Below are 21,183 nucleotides of genomic sequence, written 5' to 3'. Positions count from 1 at the left end.
TAAGTATTCTGGACTGAATTTTACAAGTTAATTAGCATACCAGTATGCTCTAACACTATGTAATGGAGAATTAATAACAATTAAGAATTGTTATTTCCGTCATACAGCAAGATGCAACAAAAATTTAAATCAGACCCCAGAGCCAAGGCGCAAACTTGCTGCAAAGCGCACGGAGCCTGGGGAGGTGATCTGTGGAAATGAATTCCTGGCTTTCTTTGGTATGGTGCTTCCAAAAGCTGCTAGTACTTAGCGTTTGGCATACATACGTGTTTGGGGGAGGCTCTCCCACCCCCTGAATGCCTTGGCTACTTTGAGATTATATTGCTAGCTAGGCTCTGGGGATGTCAACTTTAAAAGTGCTGGAAAACTGCACATGGTGCAATTCACTTGCCATTAAATCTATTAATGTGCTCTTTACAGGAAGACTGTAATGGCTGCGCTCGCTGGCAGGCCCTGCCTGTTAATTATTTCCAGAGTTTACTGTTCTGGAGTTTGCTGCCCTGGTAGTCGCAGGTCTGCCCAGCCACCTCCCCCTGTTTCAGGCTGCGCTGGTCGGAGGTGCTGCTTTTAGGCTGGGCTCAGCAGCCAGGGGCAACTGCCTCGTACAGCGCCCCAGGAGGACGGGCAGTGGGAGGCACCCTGAAATCCTTGCAGACAAACTGAGGTTAATTAAAAGACATTCATGAAGCTGCCTATAAGTAATGGCAGGCTGCCCACAATTGATTAGAAAAAAAACCAAAAGGGTACCATTACCTTCAACTGGCACAGAATGAGTTAGTTATTTATTTAAATGATATAAGGAAGCTTTGCTGACAGACTCATTAAAATAAGTAGGGGGTTGATTTTTTTTTTTTTTGGGGGGGGGGGTGTCTGTTTCATTTTGTTTCATTTATTTACAGCATCACAGACTGGCTGAGGTTGGCAGGCACCTGGTCCCACCCTCCTGCTCTAGCAGGGCCACCTAGAGCCAGTTGCCCAGGATCGTGTCCACATGGCTTTTGAATATCTCTAAGGCTGGATACTCCACAACCTCACTGGGCAACCTGTGCCAATTCTGGGTCCCCCTCACAGTAAAAAAGTGCTTCCTGATGTTCAGAAGGAACCTCCTGTGTTTCAGGTTGTGCCCATTTCTTCTGGTCTGTCACTGGGCACCACTGAACAGAGCCTGGCTCTGTCCTCTTTGTACCCTCCCTTTTCAGGTATTTATGTACATTGGTAATATCCCCCTCAGCCTTCTCTTCTCCAGGCAGAACAGTCCCAGCTCTCTCAGCCTTTCCTCGTAGCAGAGATGCTCCAGTCCCTTAGCTGTCTTAGTGGCCATTCATTGGACTCTCTCCAGTATGTCCATTTCTCTTGCACTGGGGAACCCAGAGCTGGACCCAGAACTGCAGGTGTGGCCTCACTAGTGCTGACTAGAGGGGAAGGATCACCTCCTCCTCTTCTGACATACCATCCTTTCCCTTTTCCAGCCCTATACTTTATTTCCCCCTTTGTACAGAAATGTATTCCCTGTGATGCTAAAATTTTGCTATGTTTGGATTCCTAAAATTGGCAAGCAAAACCAAACTGTGCCGAAGCAAGCAAACAAACAAAAAGCCAACAGTCTGACATCTCTGTGTTTTTACAGTTGTAGTTCTGTCCAGAACCATGCTTGGGGCATATCGATCAAATACCTTTTGTGATTTATATTCCTGAAAGTTTACATTCTTTTCCTGGCCCTACTGAAGTAGATGTACTCCACGTACACGTAGTTCAAATTACTCTTTCTGGTGTCTGTTCACTTGGACCTGCCTATGCTGATTTTCACGGGCTTCACCTATTCCCTGTAGGTATTGTCTTCTCGGAGCCATACAGAGACCTCCTTCACCCTGGCAGTCAACTATTTGCATGTTCTGTTTCATCACGCCACTTCCTTGTTCTGGTATTAAAAACGACAACGGGTGGTGGTAAGGATTGCTCAATACCCCTGCGTTTTCTATAATGCTCTTTTCATTCATCCGTAAGTCCCTGAAACTTGTGTGGTGTGGAATGAGATTGCTTCTCTCAAAGTAAAGCAGGGCCTCTGCCTTCAGGTTTGGCAGCTCCGGTGTTGAAAGGTACTTATTTGTATTTACTTTCCAAACAGGGTAGCTGAACCTGAGCGAGGTGCTGGCCTTTGCCCCACGTGATCCCTTACTAGCACTGTTAAACTTTTAAATGTGTTCATTAAATATGGAACCTCGCTCCAGCAAATACTCACCTAAATGTTATTTGGCACCTTAAGGCGAGGCGATAGCTCTCATGCTAGAAATGATACCATACTACGCAACCGCATGTAACCATAGAATAGCACTATAGAATGCCCTGAGTTGGAAGGGACCCACAAGAATCATCGAGTCCAACTCCTGTCCCTGCACAGGACAACCCCAAATTCACACCATGTCTCTGAGGGTGTTGTCCAAACGCTACTTGAATAGCATCAGGCTTGGTGCCGTGACTGCCTCCCTGGGGAGCCTGTGCCAGGGCTCCACCACCAGCTGGGTGAGGAACCTTTTCCTAATGCCCAGCCTAAACCTCCCCTGGCACATCTTCCTGCCATTCCCTTGGGTCCTGTCACTGGTCACCAGAGAGATCAGTGCCTGCCCCTCCTCCTCCCCTTGTGAGGAAGCTGCAGAACACGATGAGGTCTCCCCTCAGTCTCCTCTTCTCCAGCCTGAACAAACCAAGGGACTTTAGCTGCTCCTCGTACAGTTTCTCCTCTAAACCCTTCACCAACTTCATGGCCCTTCTCTGGACACTCTCTGGTAGCTTTATATCCCTAATGTCCTGTGGCGCCCAAAACTGCACCCAGCACTCGCGGCGAGGCCACACCAGCGCAGAGAAGAGCGGGACAATCCCCTCCCTCGCCCGGCTGCAATGCGGGGCTTAGAAAGTGTAAGAAATAGTAAAAATACTTGGAATGGTTTTGACAGCAATTTTCTGTTCTGGGGAAAAAAAAACAAAACAAACCACCCGGCACTGCACGCTCTCTCGTATCTCCTCCACGTCGCCCTGCAGGGCCGCTCCTCCCGCCGGCCCGGGGGGCGGGGGGTGCTGCCCGCGCTGCTCGCGCTGCCCGCGGCGGGGCGGGGCGGGGCGGGGCGGGGCGGGGCGGGGCCTGCGGCTGGCGGCGCCGGGCCCGGCGGTGGCAGCGGCGCGGTCGGAGCGCGCCCCCCGGCGGCGGCGGCGGCGGCGCGGCCGCCCAGCGCCATTACCAGCGCCCGGTGCGGCTCCTCCCGGCGGCGGCGGGCGCTCCGCGGGAGCGGCGGGCAGCGGGATGCTGGGGGTGGCGGCGGCGGCGGGGATGACCTGTAACAGGTAGGAGAGGCGCGGGGGCTGCCCGTCCCGGCCCGTCCCGTCCCGTCCCGCCCCGCCTCCCGCGGCCGGCGGCTGCCGAGGGCGGTGCTTTGTCTCGGCGCGGCCGGGCCGCTGTCACCGGCTGCTACCCGCTTGCTCGAACACCCCCCCCCCCCGCCCCGTGCCCGTGGAAGTCGGTCCCCGGTCAGGGGCCGGCGGCGGGGCCCCCGAGCTCCGGCGGAGTCCGGCGGGTGGTCCAGCGCTCTGGGAAGGTCCCTTGGGCGGGCTGGCGTAGGGGCTGGGGTCCCGCCGAGGAGGCTGGGGGTGTGCAGCCGTGCCTCCTCCTCCTCCTCCTCCTCGCCCCGGGAAGTTTCCGCTTCACGGGGGAGCTTTCCCCTTCCCTCCGGCGGCGCCGCCGGCATGCGGAGCCGCGGGCGGCGGGAGCGCCCTGCTGCCGTGCCGTCCCCGCGGGGTCGCGTTCGCGCGGGGAGCAGCGGGCCCTTGTTGCGGCAGACTGGAAATAATCCCCAGCGCTCAAGCGCAACCCGTGCTGAGCGGAGCGTGAGCGTGGTTTAATGCCCTTTGCGTTAAAAGGCGTCCTTTCCCGCGGGAGGACGTTGTTTCAGAAGCGCGGTACCAAAGAACCTCGGGTATTTATGCGGTGGGATTCGTGTGGTTTTATGCATATCCCACAGTTACCGAGCAGTCGTGTCTCACAGAAAGGTTAACGGGGATGAGTTACGGAAAGCAAAGGCTGTTCTACTGATCGCCCGGCCTTTCAAAGCCTCACCCGTTGTCATCATTTCTTGGGAAGAAACCCAAATTAAAGCCCTTGGCAAGTGTCGTGCTGGTATGTCGAAACCTGCGATGGAGGGAAGGAGAAAAGAGTGATTTTGTACCCAGTGCCCTGGCTGGCGCTGGCTTGGGCGGCAGGTTCGGGGTGGCTCCTGGCGCACACAGACTTTTAGCCTGGCTAAAGGCAGCCTTCCCTTTCCCGCGCCTGATCTCCACTGGAAATTCCACCGGCTCTGCACCACACCTTTGGGGGAAAGCTGCGTCAGCAGCAAAGTCAAGCCGAGTCGGGGCTACCGTGGTGGCACGCTGCGCTGGCGTGCGGCCGGGCGGGCTGCTGAGCCAGCTCTGCTCCCCGGGGCAGCGCCCCGGTGCCCCCGGGGCAAGGGAGGGGAGGCGGCAGGACCTCGTCAGCCCTGGCCAGCTTTAGCTCCGGCTGACCTGCCGCCACGTGCTCAGAAGAAGGAGGTAACGTGATTCAGATGTCCGTGTGTATTAAGGTAACTGGTTTTACTTCAGTTGTTCCAAAAGCGACTTGCTCTGCTAGCGGGTGATGGGTGCTTCCAGGCCAGGCTTCTCTTTCTGCATTCCCGAAAGCGGCCGAGTTGTCAGGATTTGTGCTGCGAGCGTCAGCCTCTTGCGACTGCAAGGATCTGCGTGTTTGTTCGGCCCCGCACAGGTGCTTCAGCTCTGGTGTGCAGCCCGCCTCTCCGGGTAAATAGGGCAATTACATACTTGGCATCTGTTCTGCTGAAGTTGTCAGGGAGCGGGCCAGCTGCCCTGCTGCTACACGCTTCCCTGGATACGAATTAGGCTACACCCCTGGCACAGCGAGAAGTTTTGGGACAAAGTCAGGCTAGAGCCTATGCTTGCATAAACTTGCTGAGATGAAATAGGCAGAGCACTCTGGTGGGAGGCCACCTCACTCAGAGCTGTCTGGGGGGGAGCTTCCTCAGTGCAAAACGCACGCAGTGCGTCCCGCAGCAGGCAGGCGGGTGGCCGGCACATCCAGGGAAGCGACGGCGGCAGAGCGCCCATCCCGGGGTACGGCCCGCTGCTCGAGCATCCTCCCCCAGCAGCAGGGACGAGCCTTGCCACCTCCTGGCGGAGCAAATCCTCCCACGTCTGCAAGAGTCAACCTGGCGTCCCACCGCTGCTGCTGGGCTCTGCATGTGAACTGCTCGCCCAGCAAGGGCTGGACATGGGGCCCCTTGCCTAAATTGGCCAGTCCCCTCTGCGTCTCTCCCCATTTTTTGGGGTGAACCGTCATATCGAGGACAAGGGGCTGTGCTGTGGTTAGGGCGGCGAAGGTGCTGTGCAGCTGATTCTCGCAGAAGCGTGGCTCGAGGGAGCTGCCGGCCCGGGTGGGGAGCGCTGCTCGCCTGGCAGGGCGGCTTGAGGCTGCGGGGTCAGCTCCTGCTGGGGAGCTGGTTGCAGGACTTCTGGCCGAGGGGGTTTTCTTTAGATGATTCCAGTCCGTTGAGGTCAAAATAAATTGAAAGGGCAAGGTTTGTGTAAGACACATTTCCATTTGGTAAAATGCAAGGGAAGGAGGTTAAAAATTGGTGCATATTCTTGTTTTGATCATGTGGGGAAAAAATGACTAAAATTGCAAACGTTTCATTCAAAACCACTTTTTAACAAAATATAAGATGGTTTGAAAAGCTTCCACAGGCTGAAACTTGTAAAGGATTTTGGATCTTGATTTTTTGCTCTGATTTAGGGAGTTAAAATATAAGTTTTGGGGAAGAAAATATAAAAGGAAAGAATGACTTGAGGCCTCTCTCCAGATTTGGTGCATGGAAGAGGAGCAGGCATCTGGTCAGCAGGTATTATTGTCCTCTGAAATACTCTTCTCTTTTTTTGTGTGTGTGTTTTGTTTTGTTTTGCTTCTCCACTTTATGGAGGCTTTTTTGAACTCCAGTTGCTACTGTGGCTTTTGTTTTGCAATGAAAGGAGCTTGCAGGCTGGCGCTGTAACCTGAACGCCCGTTACCCGGGGCTCGGCCATCGCACTCCTCCGCAGGCTGGTTGATCAGACTCCGCCCTGGAGGAGAGGGGTTTGGGCAAGGGAGGGATGTGTGGTTTGTCCTGTACCTGGGATGATGCTCGATAGTGGTTTGGGTTTCAGTGTTTGGGCTGAGAGTGCATGAGCTGGGGTTTTGTTTTTTTTTTTTTAGGGGGTCAGAGGGGATTGCGGGCTGGGTTTTGTGGGCAGCTTTTCCAGCTGGTTGTGCTGAACTCTTCTTGATGTCTTATCGTTGGAATAAGTTTCTTATGCAGAGAAAAACGTTAGCTTGCAGTTCAGAACCATAATTATCTTAAGCTTTTGTAGCTGCCTAGCACAAGCTAAGTTTTTCTTTGTAGCAATTAAAACAGCATGCAGTAAAATACTGAACGAAGCAAGCTCCTTTTTATTCAAAGCACAACTACATTTGAAAAACTAGCATAGGCTCATTGGATTTACAGCGCTTGGTCCACTGTAGACTGTGAAGCTCAAAACTGGGCACTTAGTGTTACTGGCTTTGCTGGGTGACTCCATAAATAAGAAGGTAAATGTGATGCTGCAGTTAAATCTCAGTTGTAACCCACAGGTCTTTTTCTTAGAACTGGCTCCCTACAGTTACTGCAGGGGAACCATTAATGGCCCGCAATATAAGGAGGATGATTTGCATAGTTAACAAATTCTTTTTCAAGTCATAATAAAATATTTATTGTTGAAGCACTTAGGGCTGGCTTTTCAGCTCCTGCAATTGTGGCTTTGTGCTAAGTGTGTTAGGTTAGACATCCTGATTCATCTGTGTGTTGCTCTCTTCCAAAGCCCGGTTTAAAGGTTTTTTACTCTGTGGCATAATGCAGTCTCTTATTACTTTGCAATATAGGGACACTTTAACTATTAGCTGTGCTAAAAGCAGCTTAATAGTTTGTGGGGAAGTTAGTTACATCAGGCCTTTCCATGATGGCAGGTGCTGATGACCAGGAAAACCAAACTGACAGTCACGTTTTGATAGCCAAAGCTTTCCCTTGGATAAGCCAGCCATAGCACGAATCAAGCAGCCGCGTATGTGGTCTGCTGTGCTTGTTGTTTTAGCGACGTGTTACAGTGCACGTCACCCTTACGGCTTGTGCAGAAAGGCTGGTGTTGAGGCAGACAGGGTAGAAGAAGGATGGGAAGGTCCTAATTCCATCTGACAATTAGAGAAAACAGCAGGGGATTGTGCCCTGGGGCTAATACTTTTCTTCTAATTAGGGCACTCCTTTGCAATTACTTCAAGTATTTCCCTTCCTGAAGTGTCTAAATCTTTATGAAAATGCATATGTGTGGTTTTTTTAAGCTGATAGAAGGAAAAAAAAAAAAAGTCAAGATACTGTAATTTCCGTGGTTGGTTTTGTGTACCTCAGTGACCCTCTCTGTGAAACGGTTTGATGAATTTGTCTCAGTGCTGGGACACTGTCGGTGAGGTTCTGGGGGCAGGAGCCGATGGTGTGCTTAGTGACAAACCGTTTATGGGCAAAGTGGGCCTCTTGTCTGCAGTATGAAACCACGTTCCTGTGGAAAAATGACATGGTCTGGCGTATCCTAGGATGTGTGAAAAACAGTGTTATGAGGGCAGCACTCAGGATGAGGTGTTACGCTCTGTATTTTTCATGTTAATTGCTTTTCCTTATATTTTAAATCAGAAGTCCCTGAATTCCAGCTCTGATCATCCTTTTTTCATCAATTCTTAACTCATTAAGAAAACCCACCAGGACCTTCTACAGATTTTTGTAAGGATGTGAATCGTAAGTCACCTGGTGCGTTTTGGGTTGTTTCAGTCCCTGCTTGCATTAAACAGTTTGAAGAAGTGAGAATGCAGTGGTGGATGGACTTTTGAGTGAGAAAACCTAAACTGGTGGGAACAGTAGAGTTAAAACCTTGGCGTTGATTGCTCATATCATGGATGGAGAGTCAGTGTGGATAATCTGAGAAACTAAGGCAATGCAATGATGATATGAACGTTTCCTGGGTGGCCTGAGCAGTGCAGGGAAGCTGCTGCGCTCAGAGTTATAAGGGCTTTCTGTATTAGTTTATTGTTGCAGTGTAGTTGGGGGCACTGGGAAAGACCGCAGCAAAGCAGTGCAGTAACGCCAGCAAATATTTGGGAGGCAACAACATGGCAGAGTGGCTCCTGTCCAGACCCCACGCTGACATGCAACAGCTGTGGGATTGATGTGGGGAAAGAAAACCGCACAGAGAAATAGGTTCAAATCTGCCCAGGGTGGGGGATAGGGGGCCTCGATGCTTAGCGAGGACTCTTTGCGGGGGCTTGACCGTCCTCACTGGAGCTGGGTGCCGCTCCTCAGGGGCAAGGGACTGGCTGTCAGCCTCTTGCCTTCGGAGCTGCAGCATCCCGGAGTCCTCCCTTAGTGTCTCCTGGCGCGCTCCACCTCCAATTTGGGAATGAAAAATACAGCTTGGCAGGCGCGGCGGCACGGGCTGCCAGCCGGCGCTGTCAGGGGAAGGCGGCCCCTGCGGATTCAGGGCTGAATCAGCACAGCAGCCTCCGCTTGCAAAACCCTCCGGTTTTGGTTGAATCCTCCGTCGTGAGGAAACGCTTGCGAATAGGCACATATTTCGGTTTGTAGCTTTGCAAATGAACACCATGCGCTTCTCAACTGCGTTAGTAGCAGGCCAGACTGGCATTCTGTGGCAGAGAGACCATCATTTGTGCTGGATTAAGTAATTTATTTTTGCCAGGGTCTGCTGGTATGTGGGCTGAAATTCACTCGGCTGTGGTCACCTCCCAGACCCAGCTCAGGCCAGGGTCACGAAGCACGACAGACCGCCTCTGGGACGTGCCAGGGCAGCTGCTCTTTCCTCAGGCGGCGATTACTGAGACATTTTAATTAAGCATGCTCTTGCACCTCAGCTGGGCGGGGCGACCCTCATGCTGTCCCCCAACATCTCTCGTGCCAGCACTGTGGAACTGAGCCAGCTGAAAACCCATGGCGAGAGATGAGTAGATACATAGAATTAAAACTGATATATAGATTTAAAACTGATCTGTCTTGATCTGGATTGATTCCTTGATCTTGTGAGCACCGGTGATGTCAGACGGGAAGGGACGTGAGAAAGGCGGAAATGCCCATTCCAGCAGAAGCATGGGTTTGTGCCTGGGTCCTGTAGCTGTGGCCTGGAGAGTGGTGTTCAAGGTGGGGTCCTGTGAGGAGGTGCTGGAGATCTAAAGGAGGGAGCACTGTTTCTTGGTGGTCTGGGTCGGGGCTGGGGTCTGCGTGCGGCTGTCCCGGGTGCGGTGTTGGGAAGGGGCACGTCCATGCTCCGTTGCACTGGAAGAGGGATCGCCCGCCTGCGGGTTGCTCAAGGAGGATCGCCTCGGTAATTTTGCTTGCTGCTGTTGAAAGCATATTTGAATGCGTTCTTTCTGCAGCTTGTTGTCCCCTCCTACAGCCCTGCCTGAAGGGAAACCACCCCGGCAGTGGTTTTGTCATGGTCGTCACATAACTAGTTTGCAGAAATTCAACTTCAGAGGATTCGGAGGAAGGAGACCTTGTGTCCCGTCACCGTGACACATAGGTAATGGTTAGAAAGGGCACGGAGGATTGCAACACATCAATGCCTGTTTAAATATACTTAAAATTTGTTGGCACGCCACGACTTCGTGATCTGAAGGTGCCCAGGGGCTTGCTTCACCCTTTGCTTTCAGGTCCCGGAGGAACTGGGTGCTGTTTGTAACCACTTGTACTGTCGAGAAAAACAAATGGAGCAAGAGCTGTGCCCACGAGGTCTTACCAGCGAAGTCCCACCTTACAGAGACACAGCTGCGGGCCAGCCACGGCGCGCGTGGCTGCTTGCTTGTTCTTCTCAAGCGCCGTGCCAGGAGTCAAAGCAAGCTGCTGTGGGAAAGGGGGTTTGATGGGAGCCGTCGGTGAGCTTCACCAGGGCTGAGAGGAGAAGGGCAGGAACGTCTCGAGTGCAACATTTCTGTAGTACTTCTACACATCCCAGAAAACAAAGTTTTTTTCCTTTTGCAAGTAAATGCAGTTGTAAGAGAGAGGCAATATTCTGACTGTGTGAGAAAGCAATTGGAGCAGATCATTTTAAAGCTGCTGCTGTTAAGAAAAAGCTGACTTCCGAAATCTTTGTTCCTTCATTCATGTTTTTTTCTTTTTGTTAGCCAGCCTCAGGAAATGAGAACATTCTTTTGGCTTTCCATGCCTGAGTCACATCTTATGTATATATCTCTCTCTAAGTAAAAATATGTTAAAACATCTGGAGATGTTTGTTTCAGAGAGGTACTCATTTTGTATTAGGGTATCCAAGCTTTAAATGTTTGTACACAGTCGGATGTTTCCAGAGTTTCCCATGTTTCCATATTCCCATATTTCTCGGTTACAGGGATATGTATATTGCTCTCAGAAAAGCTGAGGGAAATATGCTGATAACCTAGGGAATATACAAACAAGTAAAAGCAAAGCCTTTAAAGAAAGTGAGATTTTGCTATTTTTTTAAAAAAAATTAAACTATCGAAGCGGTTGTTTAACGTGAGTTGCATCCAAATGTGTTGCTCTTTAATGTTTGCCAAGTACGTGGTGTTTTTTTTTTTTAAAAAAAGTGTGAGGAGGAAAGTCGGAAAATCCCAATAGCTCTTTTCTTGTTCTCTAAAAGAAATAAAAAAGGAAAAGGAAGCAATGAAAAGCTCATTATACCCATCTCTGCTGTTCAGTGAGCTGACACTCAGTGGGCTCTGGCAGCACTCGGTGCACTGCAGGGTCTCGCTGCCTCCCTCTGTCCTCCCACCAGGGTCACACGGGGATCGTGAGACTTCGTTTTAACAGGAAAAAAAATTCCATTCAGTTTAACCCAAGGCCAAATATTTAACTTCGGTGGGAGGAGGTGGTGGGATTTAGGAGAACAAATGAAATTTCCACCCTTGGTTGTTTAACGTAGCTGTGCCAAAAATGATGGGAAATTGGGAACAGCGGGTGCCGGCAGTGTCCTGTGCCGGGAGGGATGTCAGGATGGTGGTGGGACACGAGGGGAAGGGATCCCCCAAGGGGCTCCATCCGCCTCTGGGTGCTCACGGCAGCTTCTCCTCCTGCAGCTCCCACTGAAACACCCTAGAGTTTATGGCTCAGATAAGAAACCTCTCACTGATCAAATATTTTGATTGCATCCTGGCCTTCCTGTTGGTTTCTTTGATCTTTTCTTGCCAGTGGATTATAGTGGACTTTCAAAAGTCTTGCTTGTTGAAATAGTTGTATAAATATAGTCTTCAGGGTAGGTGTTATTTAGAAAAGTACTTACCTCCTGGGAAAAAAATCTACCTTCTTTTGCCCCTTCAGCGTGCTTCTTTGCCCTCATGCATCAAAGAGGTGTGATTTGTGTAATTATATCAAAGCATAGCAGCTTATTGTTAATTGTTTGAAGTAATCTAAAGGCCGGTGGGGCCTATTCTTTTGGCTGATTTCCTGCTCATTCAAACACTAAAGAACTGTTTCAGGGTCACATTTAAAAAAAAAAAAAAAAAAGAAAGAAACCCGTAGACCCAGGACCGTCTCTGGGGGAAACTGATGGGCTCGCAGCCCTGGGATGAATCCCCCACTGTTGAAATCTCCAGCAGTTACAGCTTCTCTTTTTGCAAAGAGAAGAGGCTCCCCTTCTCCCCAGGCATCCCGCTCACGTGATGTCCCCTGTGAAATGGCATTGCTCAGCCTGCCTGATGCCACGCTGGGAGCTGGATGTCTTCAGGCAGTGGCACAAAGCCATCCGCTCACCAGGCTGAGTTTAGCTTTGGAGTGCAGCTGAGGTGGCGGGGGGATGAGTTGTGCCATAGCTTTGCAGTCAGATGAAGCAAGGGAGGAGGGATAAAATATTGCTGGTGGCTACGTATGGTGTAAGCCCTAAGGTCAGAGTTTCCAATCTTTGTCTAAGACTGAAAGCTGCATTTTCCTTATTTGTTGCATGCAGGATACGAACGATCGCCCTGACCTCTCCAGTGGGACCCGGAGAGGGTCCAAGGGTTTTCAGCTGGGAGGGGCAGTGCTTGATGCACCCAGCTCTGGCTAGGTCAGTACAGATCCCAGCACTATTCTCAAGGGAAGGCAGGATGCTCCTCAGTGTCAGCTCACATCCAAGGCAAACCTCCTCACCCAACAGATGCTGCCCTTCAGACCCTTCTCTTCCCTAGCCTGCATTGAATCTGCTGCTGGACCAGGGCTTCGTTTTGAAAAGAACAGAGAAAATGAAGTGCTGTTTTAAGTGTCACATATTAATGATGCTGCTTCATTTTGACACGGGTGGAACTCTCTGTGCTTGTGATTGCTTAGCTGATACGCTGTGAGGGGGAAATAATTTGGATTTCTTGTGTCAAATTGAATCCTAGTCATAAATGTGAAAATCAATATTTTTATTATTACCATGCAGAGGTGGGTAAACAGTAGAGTTAAGAGGATCCTTGACATTACTCTAGGGAAAATTACTAGAACATGATAAAATGCCAGAGGATCCAGGAACAATAATACTGCTTTATTGCTCAGGTTTCATGAGAAAGCTTTCTGCTCACCTTGGGCTATTTATTCATTTATAAATAGCTTTGTGAACCTGCATTTAAGAGAGGCGTTCAAGGACTTTAATGCTGTTGCATGATATTGATGTCTTTTCGGAGGAGTTTCAGCATGGATGGATTCCAAAGGTGGGCAGAATTAAGAAATGAGCATTTTGTGTCATTTGAGGTAAAATTGGTTTAGTGATCTTTACCTGATGAATTTTGAGAACCTGTGGCTGAGCAGCTGTGCAGTGATTTGATTGACACAATGGATTTTCTGTTAAGTCCATAAGTGTGCAGATTAAAATGAGCAGCAGTGTAACTTCCGTACATGTACAAAAATAAGCGCCGGAGTCCACAGAAGGGAAGTGATAGGGAAGATGCTGGGCTGTGAGTCATTGCATGCTCAGCAGAGCTGCCACGGCCATCGCAGCCACCACTTGGATGAGCTGGGTGGTGGCTATGTGGCGTTGGGAGGTCTTCTCGGGGAAGAAGGGCTCCATCCTGCTGGAGGAGGAACCACGCCACCGAAGGTTGTCTTCTGACATCCTGCCCATGTAGGCATGAAGGTTGTTGATGGTACTAATGTTAAGCAGAGGATTTTTCTCTCGTATGTTGAGTAATGCTCCTTGTTTGGTTTGTATTACAGATATTCACCAGTCCTCTCTGCCACAGTGGGGGAAGAATATAATGAAAAACTGCTGAGTCCAGATTTTCTAACACATCATTAATCCCTTTTCATGAAAGTGTGTGCAGAATGAGCAGAGCCTTAGTTCCAGATCAAAAGGTTTTCCATCAAACTTGGAAAAACTAAGTTACCCACTCTGTGTTCATGGTTTAAATAGTAATGTTCTTGTAGCTTGTCTTGGGGGATGCAAGAGAGAGGCAGGGCCTACGTGAAATAGTTAGAAGGAAATTCTTAGTTCATCACACTGAAAATACATTGTTCTGCATTCTACGGAAATGTCTAAAGTTCCTCTAAAGTTCATGTTGATATAAAGCTCACAAAGCTCCCCAGAAGTGCCTGTGCCATCAGTATCTAACAATTCAGATTGTACCGTGAATTTTCCTTAGTGCCTGAGTGGAAATGTTGCAAGGATATTAACAGAATTGCATTTACTGAAACCTTCTCTTTCATTTGCTTTTTTCCTTATGATATTAACAGAAATCAGGGAGGGCAAGGAGCTCATAATATTTGTCTCAAATATTCTGATCTTAAAGTCAACATTAAAAAGTTACAGAAAGGGCATGCTTGTTTTTCAGAAATTCATAAACAGTGAAAGGTAAAAAAAATTAATTTATTTAGTCTGAAGACAATATAGTCCCGATCACCCAGAACGCTTGAGTTAAAATCACACAGAGCCTTTGAGTTAAATTCCTGAGTTCACTCAGGTCAAGTAATGAGTTTAAATTTTCACTTCCTTGGAGCCAAGAGTTCAAGTGCATGGAGCTGGCACGTCCCCGGTGAGAGGGCCTGGGTTCACCCTTGTTGTCCATGGCTTATGTTAGCGTTAAACTGCATCTGTGCTACTGTATTCTCTTTATAAACTTTCTTAAGAGATGCACATGCCACGGGACATGATGCATTTAAACTAAACAAACAGGTAAAAGAGTGGCAGGAGAAAATGTAGATTTTATTAAGTGATTCTGCTATAAATTATTCTGTAACTTGTTCATTGTGTACAAGCAGGTGTTGCAATAGGATGTTGTCTTCAAAATATTACTAGCAATTGCCTGGTCAGGTGTATGAACAAACACAGGATGCTTCTACCGAAGTCTTCCTTCTGAAGCAAGAAATGCATCAACAAGAATTGCTTACATTTTAAAACCTCAGTGGGTGATGGTACAGCATCCACTGTACCATCAGTACAGTACCTTGCCACTGTACCACTGTGGCAAGGGGTGCTTCGGTTCTGCCTGTTGCCTTCTCAAATTGTCGTTGCTGGCATTTTTCTCCCTCGATGCTGGAGAGTTGCAGCTGCCAAGCACAGGGTGATGCTGCCCGTACCCGAAGAGAAGCCAGTGGCATGGCATGGCACATCTGGGGGAGGCGTGCAAAATGACGGCTTGGGGAGCGATAAAGGTTACAGCTGGGATCTCCAGACCCTCCTAACCAGGCCTACCCCAATGGGCTTCATGCACTGAAATTCAAAATTTGCTCCTTATAAGTAAGAAAGGAGTTGACAGAAACAGTGGCAACATCTGGGAATGTCCAAACACAAGGTGGTCAGCATCCCGTCCGGTGGCATGGGTGTGGGTACCCTCCTGGCAACCTCACCAGGTGGTGATGCCGCTTCTCCTGTCTTTTCTCAACTCTAGAGTAATTTTTTTTTATCTTAGGTACCCTATCATCTTACATTACCTTATCGTGGTATGCTAGGATGTTTAATTTTCTAACAGCTCTGGTGTATTCTGTTGCTTTGCTTCTGTAGATATTCATTTTCTGTACTAACAAATGTGTGCTTTTACAGAGGACATATTCAATGCTTCGTCAACCCGAACCGCAGCAGTAGCTTTCCCTTCCTCTTCAGCGCACAGGCACAAGGCCACACTATGAACCGATTGCACTAATAACTTGTGTACGGCAGGGAAAAGAGAGGAAACTGCAGCTGAAGTCAGGAATTGTTTGCTTATTCATTAGTCATGAAGAGCCAAACTGAGGTATTTTCTAGCTAACTGGCTAGCATGCTACTGCTTGCTTCCGAGGTCTCTCTGCAAAGTCGCTGTCTGCGTCGCCCCTCTGGCTGTACCTTTTGGGAGGTGAGGCCAGCAACCCAGGGAGGAAGAGGATTAAATTGTCCCACATTTTTGTTCCAGGAATACAGGAATGTTTTCTAAGAATACGAAGTGTCTTCTACAGGGGAAGAAATGTGTCCACCTCTCAGAATTGGAGGACCGTGATTCAGAAAGGGTTTGTCTGCATTGCCGTGTCAAGAGGGAAATGAGATGGGCCACCAGCTGCCTTTAGCATTTTCCTTAAATAGTGCAGCTTTTACAGAGGTATTTTAAAACGTGGAGGTTGCTTCTTTTTTTGCTGCTTGACAGTGATATGGAAATACCTGAGGATCAGGTTTTAAGAATATTCTCCCACCACCACCTGTTTTTATTTTTAACTCTAAAAATGTCAGTTTTGTCTTCCCTGACTCCTATATCTGGAAGTTTTGGAGCATGCTTGTTGGGAATGGACATCAATTTGTCCTGGTACAAAACCATCTGTGAACAAGCCCTAAAGTTTTACTGTGAAATGCCACTTGCTGTTGCTGTTGTCATATTTTATAGCCTGGACAGGAACTGAATTTCTAACAGAGAAAATGAACTCACCAAAAAGAAAAAAATTATTAAAAAATGGTTGTCCTGATTTATCTCTTTAACAGCTTCTATAGTAAAGGTTGAAATGATCACCTGTATTTCTGACGGGTAATTTTCCCTTACTCAGAATCAAGTTCCTTTCAGATCTTCAAGGGGTGTATCTTTAACTTCAATAAAAACAGATTACTGGACCTCTGTGACAATTTCACAAGACTACATGCATGTAAATACAGAATTCTGCACCAGTTTAATATTGGATTATCTTCTGCACTTCGTTAGGAACACAGAAATACCTCAAGCTGTATGTTTGATCGCTCATTGTTTAATGTTTCTGATAACGTGCAAATGCTAGAGATTAGTGTGATTAACTGATTCGGTGCTGATGGATTACAGCAAGTGTTTCCCAATTCTCCTCAAAGCCAATTGAAGTTTTGTTTTTCTGTTTAATGGGGTTTGGTTTAGACTCAAGGGTCCGTAAGTGGAACGTCAGTGGCCAAATAAGACAAGATACCTGCTAATACTTGGAAAATAATTCTGTTTTCTTGAAAGCTTGATTCCGTGTCTCAGATATAGAGATGAAACTATTGCTGGTTTGAGTTAGTTTTGTCCGGATGGTATAGCCAGGTCGGTCTCATAACAGTTGCAGCTTGGAAGGATATTTTCCTAATCTATCATTTCTCATATTTAAAGAAGAGCAGCTGCTTGTTAGATAAATGGGTACAGCATGCCTGCCCAGTGGCACATCCCTGTGCCCACAGGTAAATGCCTCAGTTGAAGATGATGTAGATTGGATTTTTTGCCTGGTAAAAGTATATTTTGTATAATTTGTGTCATGCTTATAGTCAGTAAATAAGAGTGTTTCAGCTTTTTTCCCCCTCATATGAAAGACCTGAATTTAATTTAAAAGTGATTGTTGCGCTATATGACCCTATAGTTTTATTTACAGTGGTTTTCAACAGATCTTGGCAACGCCCTTTCATTGCCATAATTGGGTTTGCATAGTTTGGCAAACCGTCATGCAAATGTAAATGTGTGAAAGAAAACGAAAGTCCTGACCCGCAGGCTACAGAAAGCGAGTCAGCGCAGGTCTGCTTGCTCAGAAGGTCGGCAGCCAAATGACAGTTCAGTTTCAGTTTTATGCAGTGGAGTATTAAAAAATTGTGTACTAACCCCGTGTAGTGCTAACTGATATAATTTAATTTACAGTTGTAGCCTGGTAGCCACTTGGCTGATGGCCTGCGCGTCGTTCTCTCAGCTTCTGTGCAAATGAAATGGTTATGGATGAGTAAGCAAGTAGGAGGTGCCTGTTCACAGGAGCTTTAATGGATCCTCAGATGAGCTCTGGGGAATGAGTTTTATAGCGAGTGTGTTGTGTTTGTGAACGGGAGTCGAGGTGTGGGTTTGCAGTGGAGTTGCTACTGCGAGTGGGTGGGGTTGGGGTGGGGTTGGAGCCCATGAGAGCGTGGGCTGTGGGGCTCCTGGTGACCTGCCTGTGGGCTGGGAGGGCCTGGCACTGCCTCTCACCGCTGAGGTGAGGTCCAGGTGGCTTCCTGGGCACTCATGGGTCTGGTCTGAGGAGTGGCTGCCTGTGCCTCAGACTGGAGGCGTTTTGCAGTAGCTGAATTTTGACAATCCCAGAACTGCCCTTTGAGAAAAGGAAGGCAGGGGAGAGGTGCTGCGTCTTGTAGCACTGCTTAGTGAATGATATACATGAATAAAACAGTCGCAGGGAAGATGACATTTATACATCAACTTGACCAAGGGGATTTTAATCACTTATGGCGTGTCCCACAAGCAGCAGGGCTCTGAAATGCCTGTAGGGGGGCATTTTGGTACTGAAGCTGGTAAAGAAGGAAGGAAGGAAGGAAGGAAAGAACAGTAAGGTAAAACTTACAATGTCTAAGTCACTGTGGTTTCTAAGGTACCTGTTCTATTTTGATTGCTTGATCAACATTTCTTGTGTTACTTTGCGTTATACCAGTACTTTTCAATAACATTAAGAACAACACATTAGGATTTAATGTTAAAACCAGGATTTCTGTTCATTTGGTATTATCCACCACTCTGCTGTGAACCAGCTTTGATTCTGGACAACTGTGTAATGATTTATCCATTAAGTTGCTGAAACCATAATCTGTATGGGTGTTGCATTGCGTTTGTGTTCCTAATTAATTTATGCTGGTCATTTCTGCCAAATGCTGAGCTGGCTGCTTAAAGCTACCTGTTGTTATCTCCTTTATAAATTGTGGAAAAGCCAGCTTCTGAAGGGGATAGTTGCAAGGCAGATTTGAACAGATAAAACAGATTTGCCGCCCTGGCAGCAACACTGGCAACAAAATGTGGTATTAAACAGATGCTTGGACTACTTCTGCTTCCTCTCTGCAGTATTTCTACCGTAGCATCCCCAAAGGTGAGGCGGTGGGAGGGGAGGACTTTGATTACAAGGATTGCTAAAAGCCAATAAAATGAGGAGGATGTCTTTGCTGCATGGGGATTTTTAGAAAGGTCCCCTTCTCCCACACTTGTTTTGTGGCCATGCAGTCTTCAGCAGGAACAGGGCAGTGAAGTACAGTGCCCCTGTGCTCGGCACTGGTGAGGACACACCTCAAATACTGTGTGCAGTTCTGGGCCCCTCACTAAAAGAAGAATATTGAGGTGCTGGAGTGTGTCCAGAGAAGGGCAACAAAGTTGGTGAAGGGTCTGGAGAGCAGGTCTTGTGAGGAGAGGCTGAAGGAACTGGGGTTGTTTAGCCTGGAGAAGAGGAGGCTGAGGGCAGCCCTTATTGCTCTCTGCAACTACCCGAAAGGAGGTTGTAGCGAGGCGGGTGTTGGTCTCTTCTCCCAAGTTACTAGCGATAGAACGAGAGGAAATGGCCTCAAGTTGTGCCAGAGGAGGTTTTGACTGGATATTAGGAAAAAATTATTTACTGAAGGAGTGGTCAGGCACTGGAACAGGCTGCCCAGAGAGGTGGTGGAGTCACTGTCCCTGGAGGTGTTCTAAAAACATGTAGATGTGGCACTTCAGGGTATGGTTTAGGAGACATGGTAGTATGGGTTGATGGTTGGACTTGATGATCCTAGAGATCTTTTCCAACCATAATGATTCTGTGCTTCTAAGTGCCTCAGCTTGGTCCGTCCTGTTCTCTGCTCTCAGCTCGGGGTCCTGCTGCCATGAAAGGGGCAGTGGTGGGTCCAGCCTCTGTGCGGGGCTGCTCTTGCGATCCAGCCTTGCAGGTGTGGCAGCAAGGTTTAGCTGTAGGAGCAGAGGAGGAAAGGATCTTCTGAAAAGCAACATGACCAGCTTAGAGTCCATTTGCTGGTCAATATTTCACCTGCATTGCTGGTCAGAGAGTTGGGTGGAAACCCAGGAACTCCTCGCTGCTCTTCCGGAGGGATGCCAGATCTTGCTCAGCCTCTCCCCAAGCACTCCCAAACAGTGAAAGATGACTGACAGCAAAAAAGTGGTGTCTACCTGAGAGATTTAAAAGCTTGTGTTTTTCCCGGTAATTGGAAAAAATGCGTAGCTTTATATATATTACACGTCATCTGTCCTCTAAATCTTCTTCTGGGGGAGGGTTGTAATGGTGATGCTCTCCAATGGATCATCCATGTGGGAATCTAAACTTTTAAATTTTTAGAGCCTGTTGTGCATGGCCTTGACATTTGAAATGTTGCCGTAAGAGTACAGGCTAGCATTTTTCGATAGTACTGGCAGATTTCATTTATGCTATAAGCAACTTTGATTCCATATCCAAGTTTCTGAAAGAAAAAAATTGCCGGTGATGTTCAGCAGCACACATTACGTGTAAGATAATTGTAGCTTGGCGCTGGGCTTACACCCATGTATGATGCTTCTCAGTGGGAAAACATGGTCAGGCACAGTCACTGGCAGTATCTGTGTAGAATAGGCAGAGCACCCAGCGTAGAGTTACTGGAGTTTGTACAAGCTGTGAGAAGATTGGTGATAACTTCATGTTAGTAGGTTTTATACCAGGAGAGGTCACCTGCCAATATTTGAAAAAAACAAAAAAACAAAAAAAATCTGATCTGTGTAGGAGAGCTTATAGCAGATTGGTACTTAATACCATCACTGCTGCAGCTTGTTATATCCCACCTGAGAAGCTGTGAAACAGGCTATGCATAAACTGTGTCTCTGAACTGTGATTTCAAGATTGCAGCTTGCTGAAGGTCAGAGAGCAGGGCCAGGAATGGTATACAGATTTTTTGGTTGTTGTTTGTTTGGGAAAAAGAGAGCTTAAAAGCAAACAAACAAAAGCAGCAAAGGAAGCCTTTGCTTTGCCAAATGTCTTGCTGTAAGAACATCAGCAATGAGATGCTCTTGGACTGGCATCCATCTCCTGCCTTAGGGGGAAAAACCAGTCTCTGTTGTTCCTTAATGGTGTCTGTTTTACAAACCCTTTGTTATTATAGCCTTAATTATAGGTTGATTGGACTGATTATTCTGTATTTGGGAAGGTGCTTTTGAGCAATCTAAGCAGATATTAATGTTGGCCTGAGGATAAAGCAACCTCCTCCCCCTTGAGTAGAGGATGTTGCTCTGAACCCAAAAGCCCTGTGTTCTCCTCCAGCTCCTGTTCGGAGGATGATGGTAGTGTAGCACAGTCCCCACAGTGAAATTCATCCCTCCCTTAGGGTAGGTATGTGCTATTTGGCATGGTTGGCCTATGTACATTTCTTAAGATTTTATGAAAAGTACACATTTCTCTTGTACTTTATCCAAGTACAAATAACGTATTACTGAAGGTCTCCGTAGCTGAAAGGAATTCAGCGGGAAATCCTGTGGCTGATCTGACCACAAGGAAAGTTTTATCTTCATTTGTCTTTCTTCCCTTTTGCCTCGTACTTCCAGTATCTAATTGCTGTTCCCTGGTTCCTGGCACTGGTGGTTAAAGCTGAGGACTGATTTATTTTTTATTTTTATTTTTAATATATTTTCATTTCTATAGGCTGAAAGTCAGGGTGTAGAGAGACCAGAATTTAAAGGAACTTTGGGCCACTTTGAGTGTGATCTTCGTGGAAATCCGATTTAATTTCAAGTTTTAGGTATGGGATCGTTTAAGATAATTTAAATCTGGATAATTTAAAAGCTGCTTTTCTGTAATGATTCCAGGAAAAGAAGGCACGGGGTTATGAGTCCCATTTTTGGAACCACTGAGCATCTGAAGCTGTTCTCATTCATTTCAGCAGATGTTCATATATATT

General features: G+C 47.7%; 1 protein-coding gene across 2 annotated transcripts in view; it reads left to right on the top strand.

The window, feature by feature from the left end:
* Nucleotides 1–3,185: 3,185 nt before the first annotated feature.
* The window catches only part of LIMS1 (LIM zinc finger domain containing 1), a 76,501-nt gene continuing 58,503 nt past the window's right edge, over nucleotides 3,186–21,183 (top strand). Inside the window, exon 1 of one of the 2 annotated variants that reach the window (XM_075092115.1) lies at nucleotides 3,186–3,336. In XM_075092115.1, coding sequence (XP_074948216.1) covers nucleotides 3,296–3,336 — 41 coding nt within the window. In that variant the 5' untranslated portion in view covers nucleotides 3,186–3,295. Of the gene's footprint in view, nucleotides 3,337–4,544; nucleotides 4,608–21,183 lie in introns of those variants that run through there. The other variant, XM_075092109.1, reaches the window with a different exon arrangement.

Source organism: Phalacrocorax aristotelis, chromosome 1 (genome assembly GCF_949628215.1).
Source record: "Phalacrocorax aristotelis chromosome 1, bGulAri2.1, whole genome shotgun sequence".
Classification (NCBI taxonomy): domain Eukaryota; kingdom Metazoa; phylum Chordata; class Aves; order Suliformes; family Phalacrocoracidae; genus Phalacrocorax; species Phalacrocorax aristotelis.
Note: the sequence above shows the minus strand (reverse complement) of the source record. Positions and strands in the feature narration are given on the sequence as shown.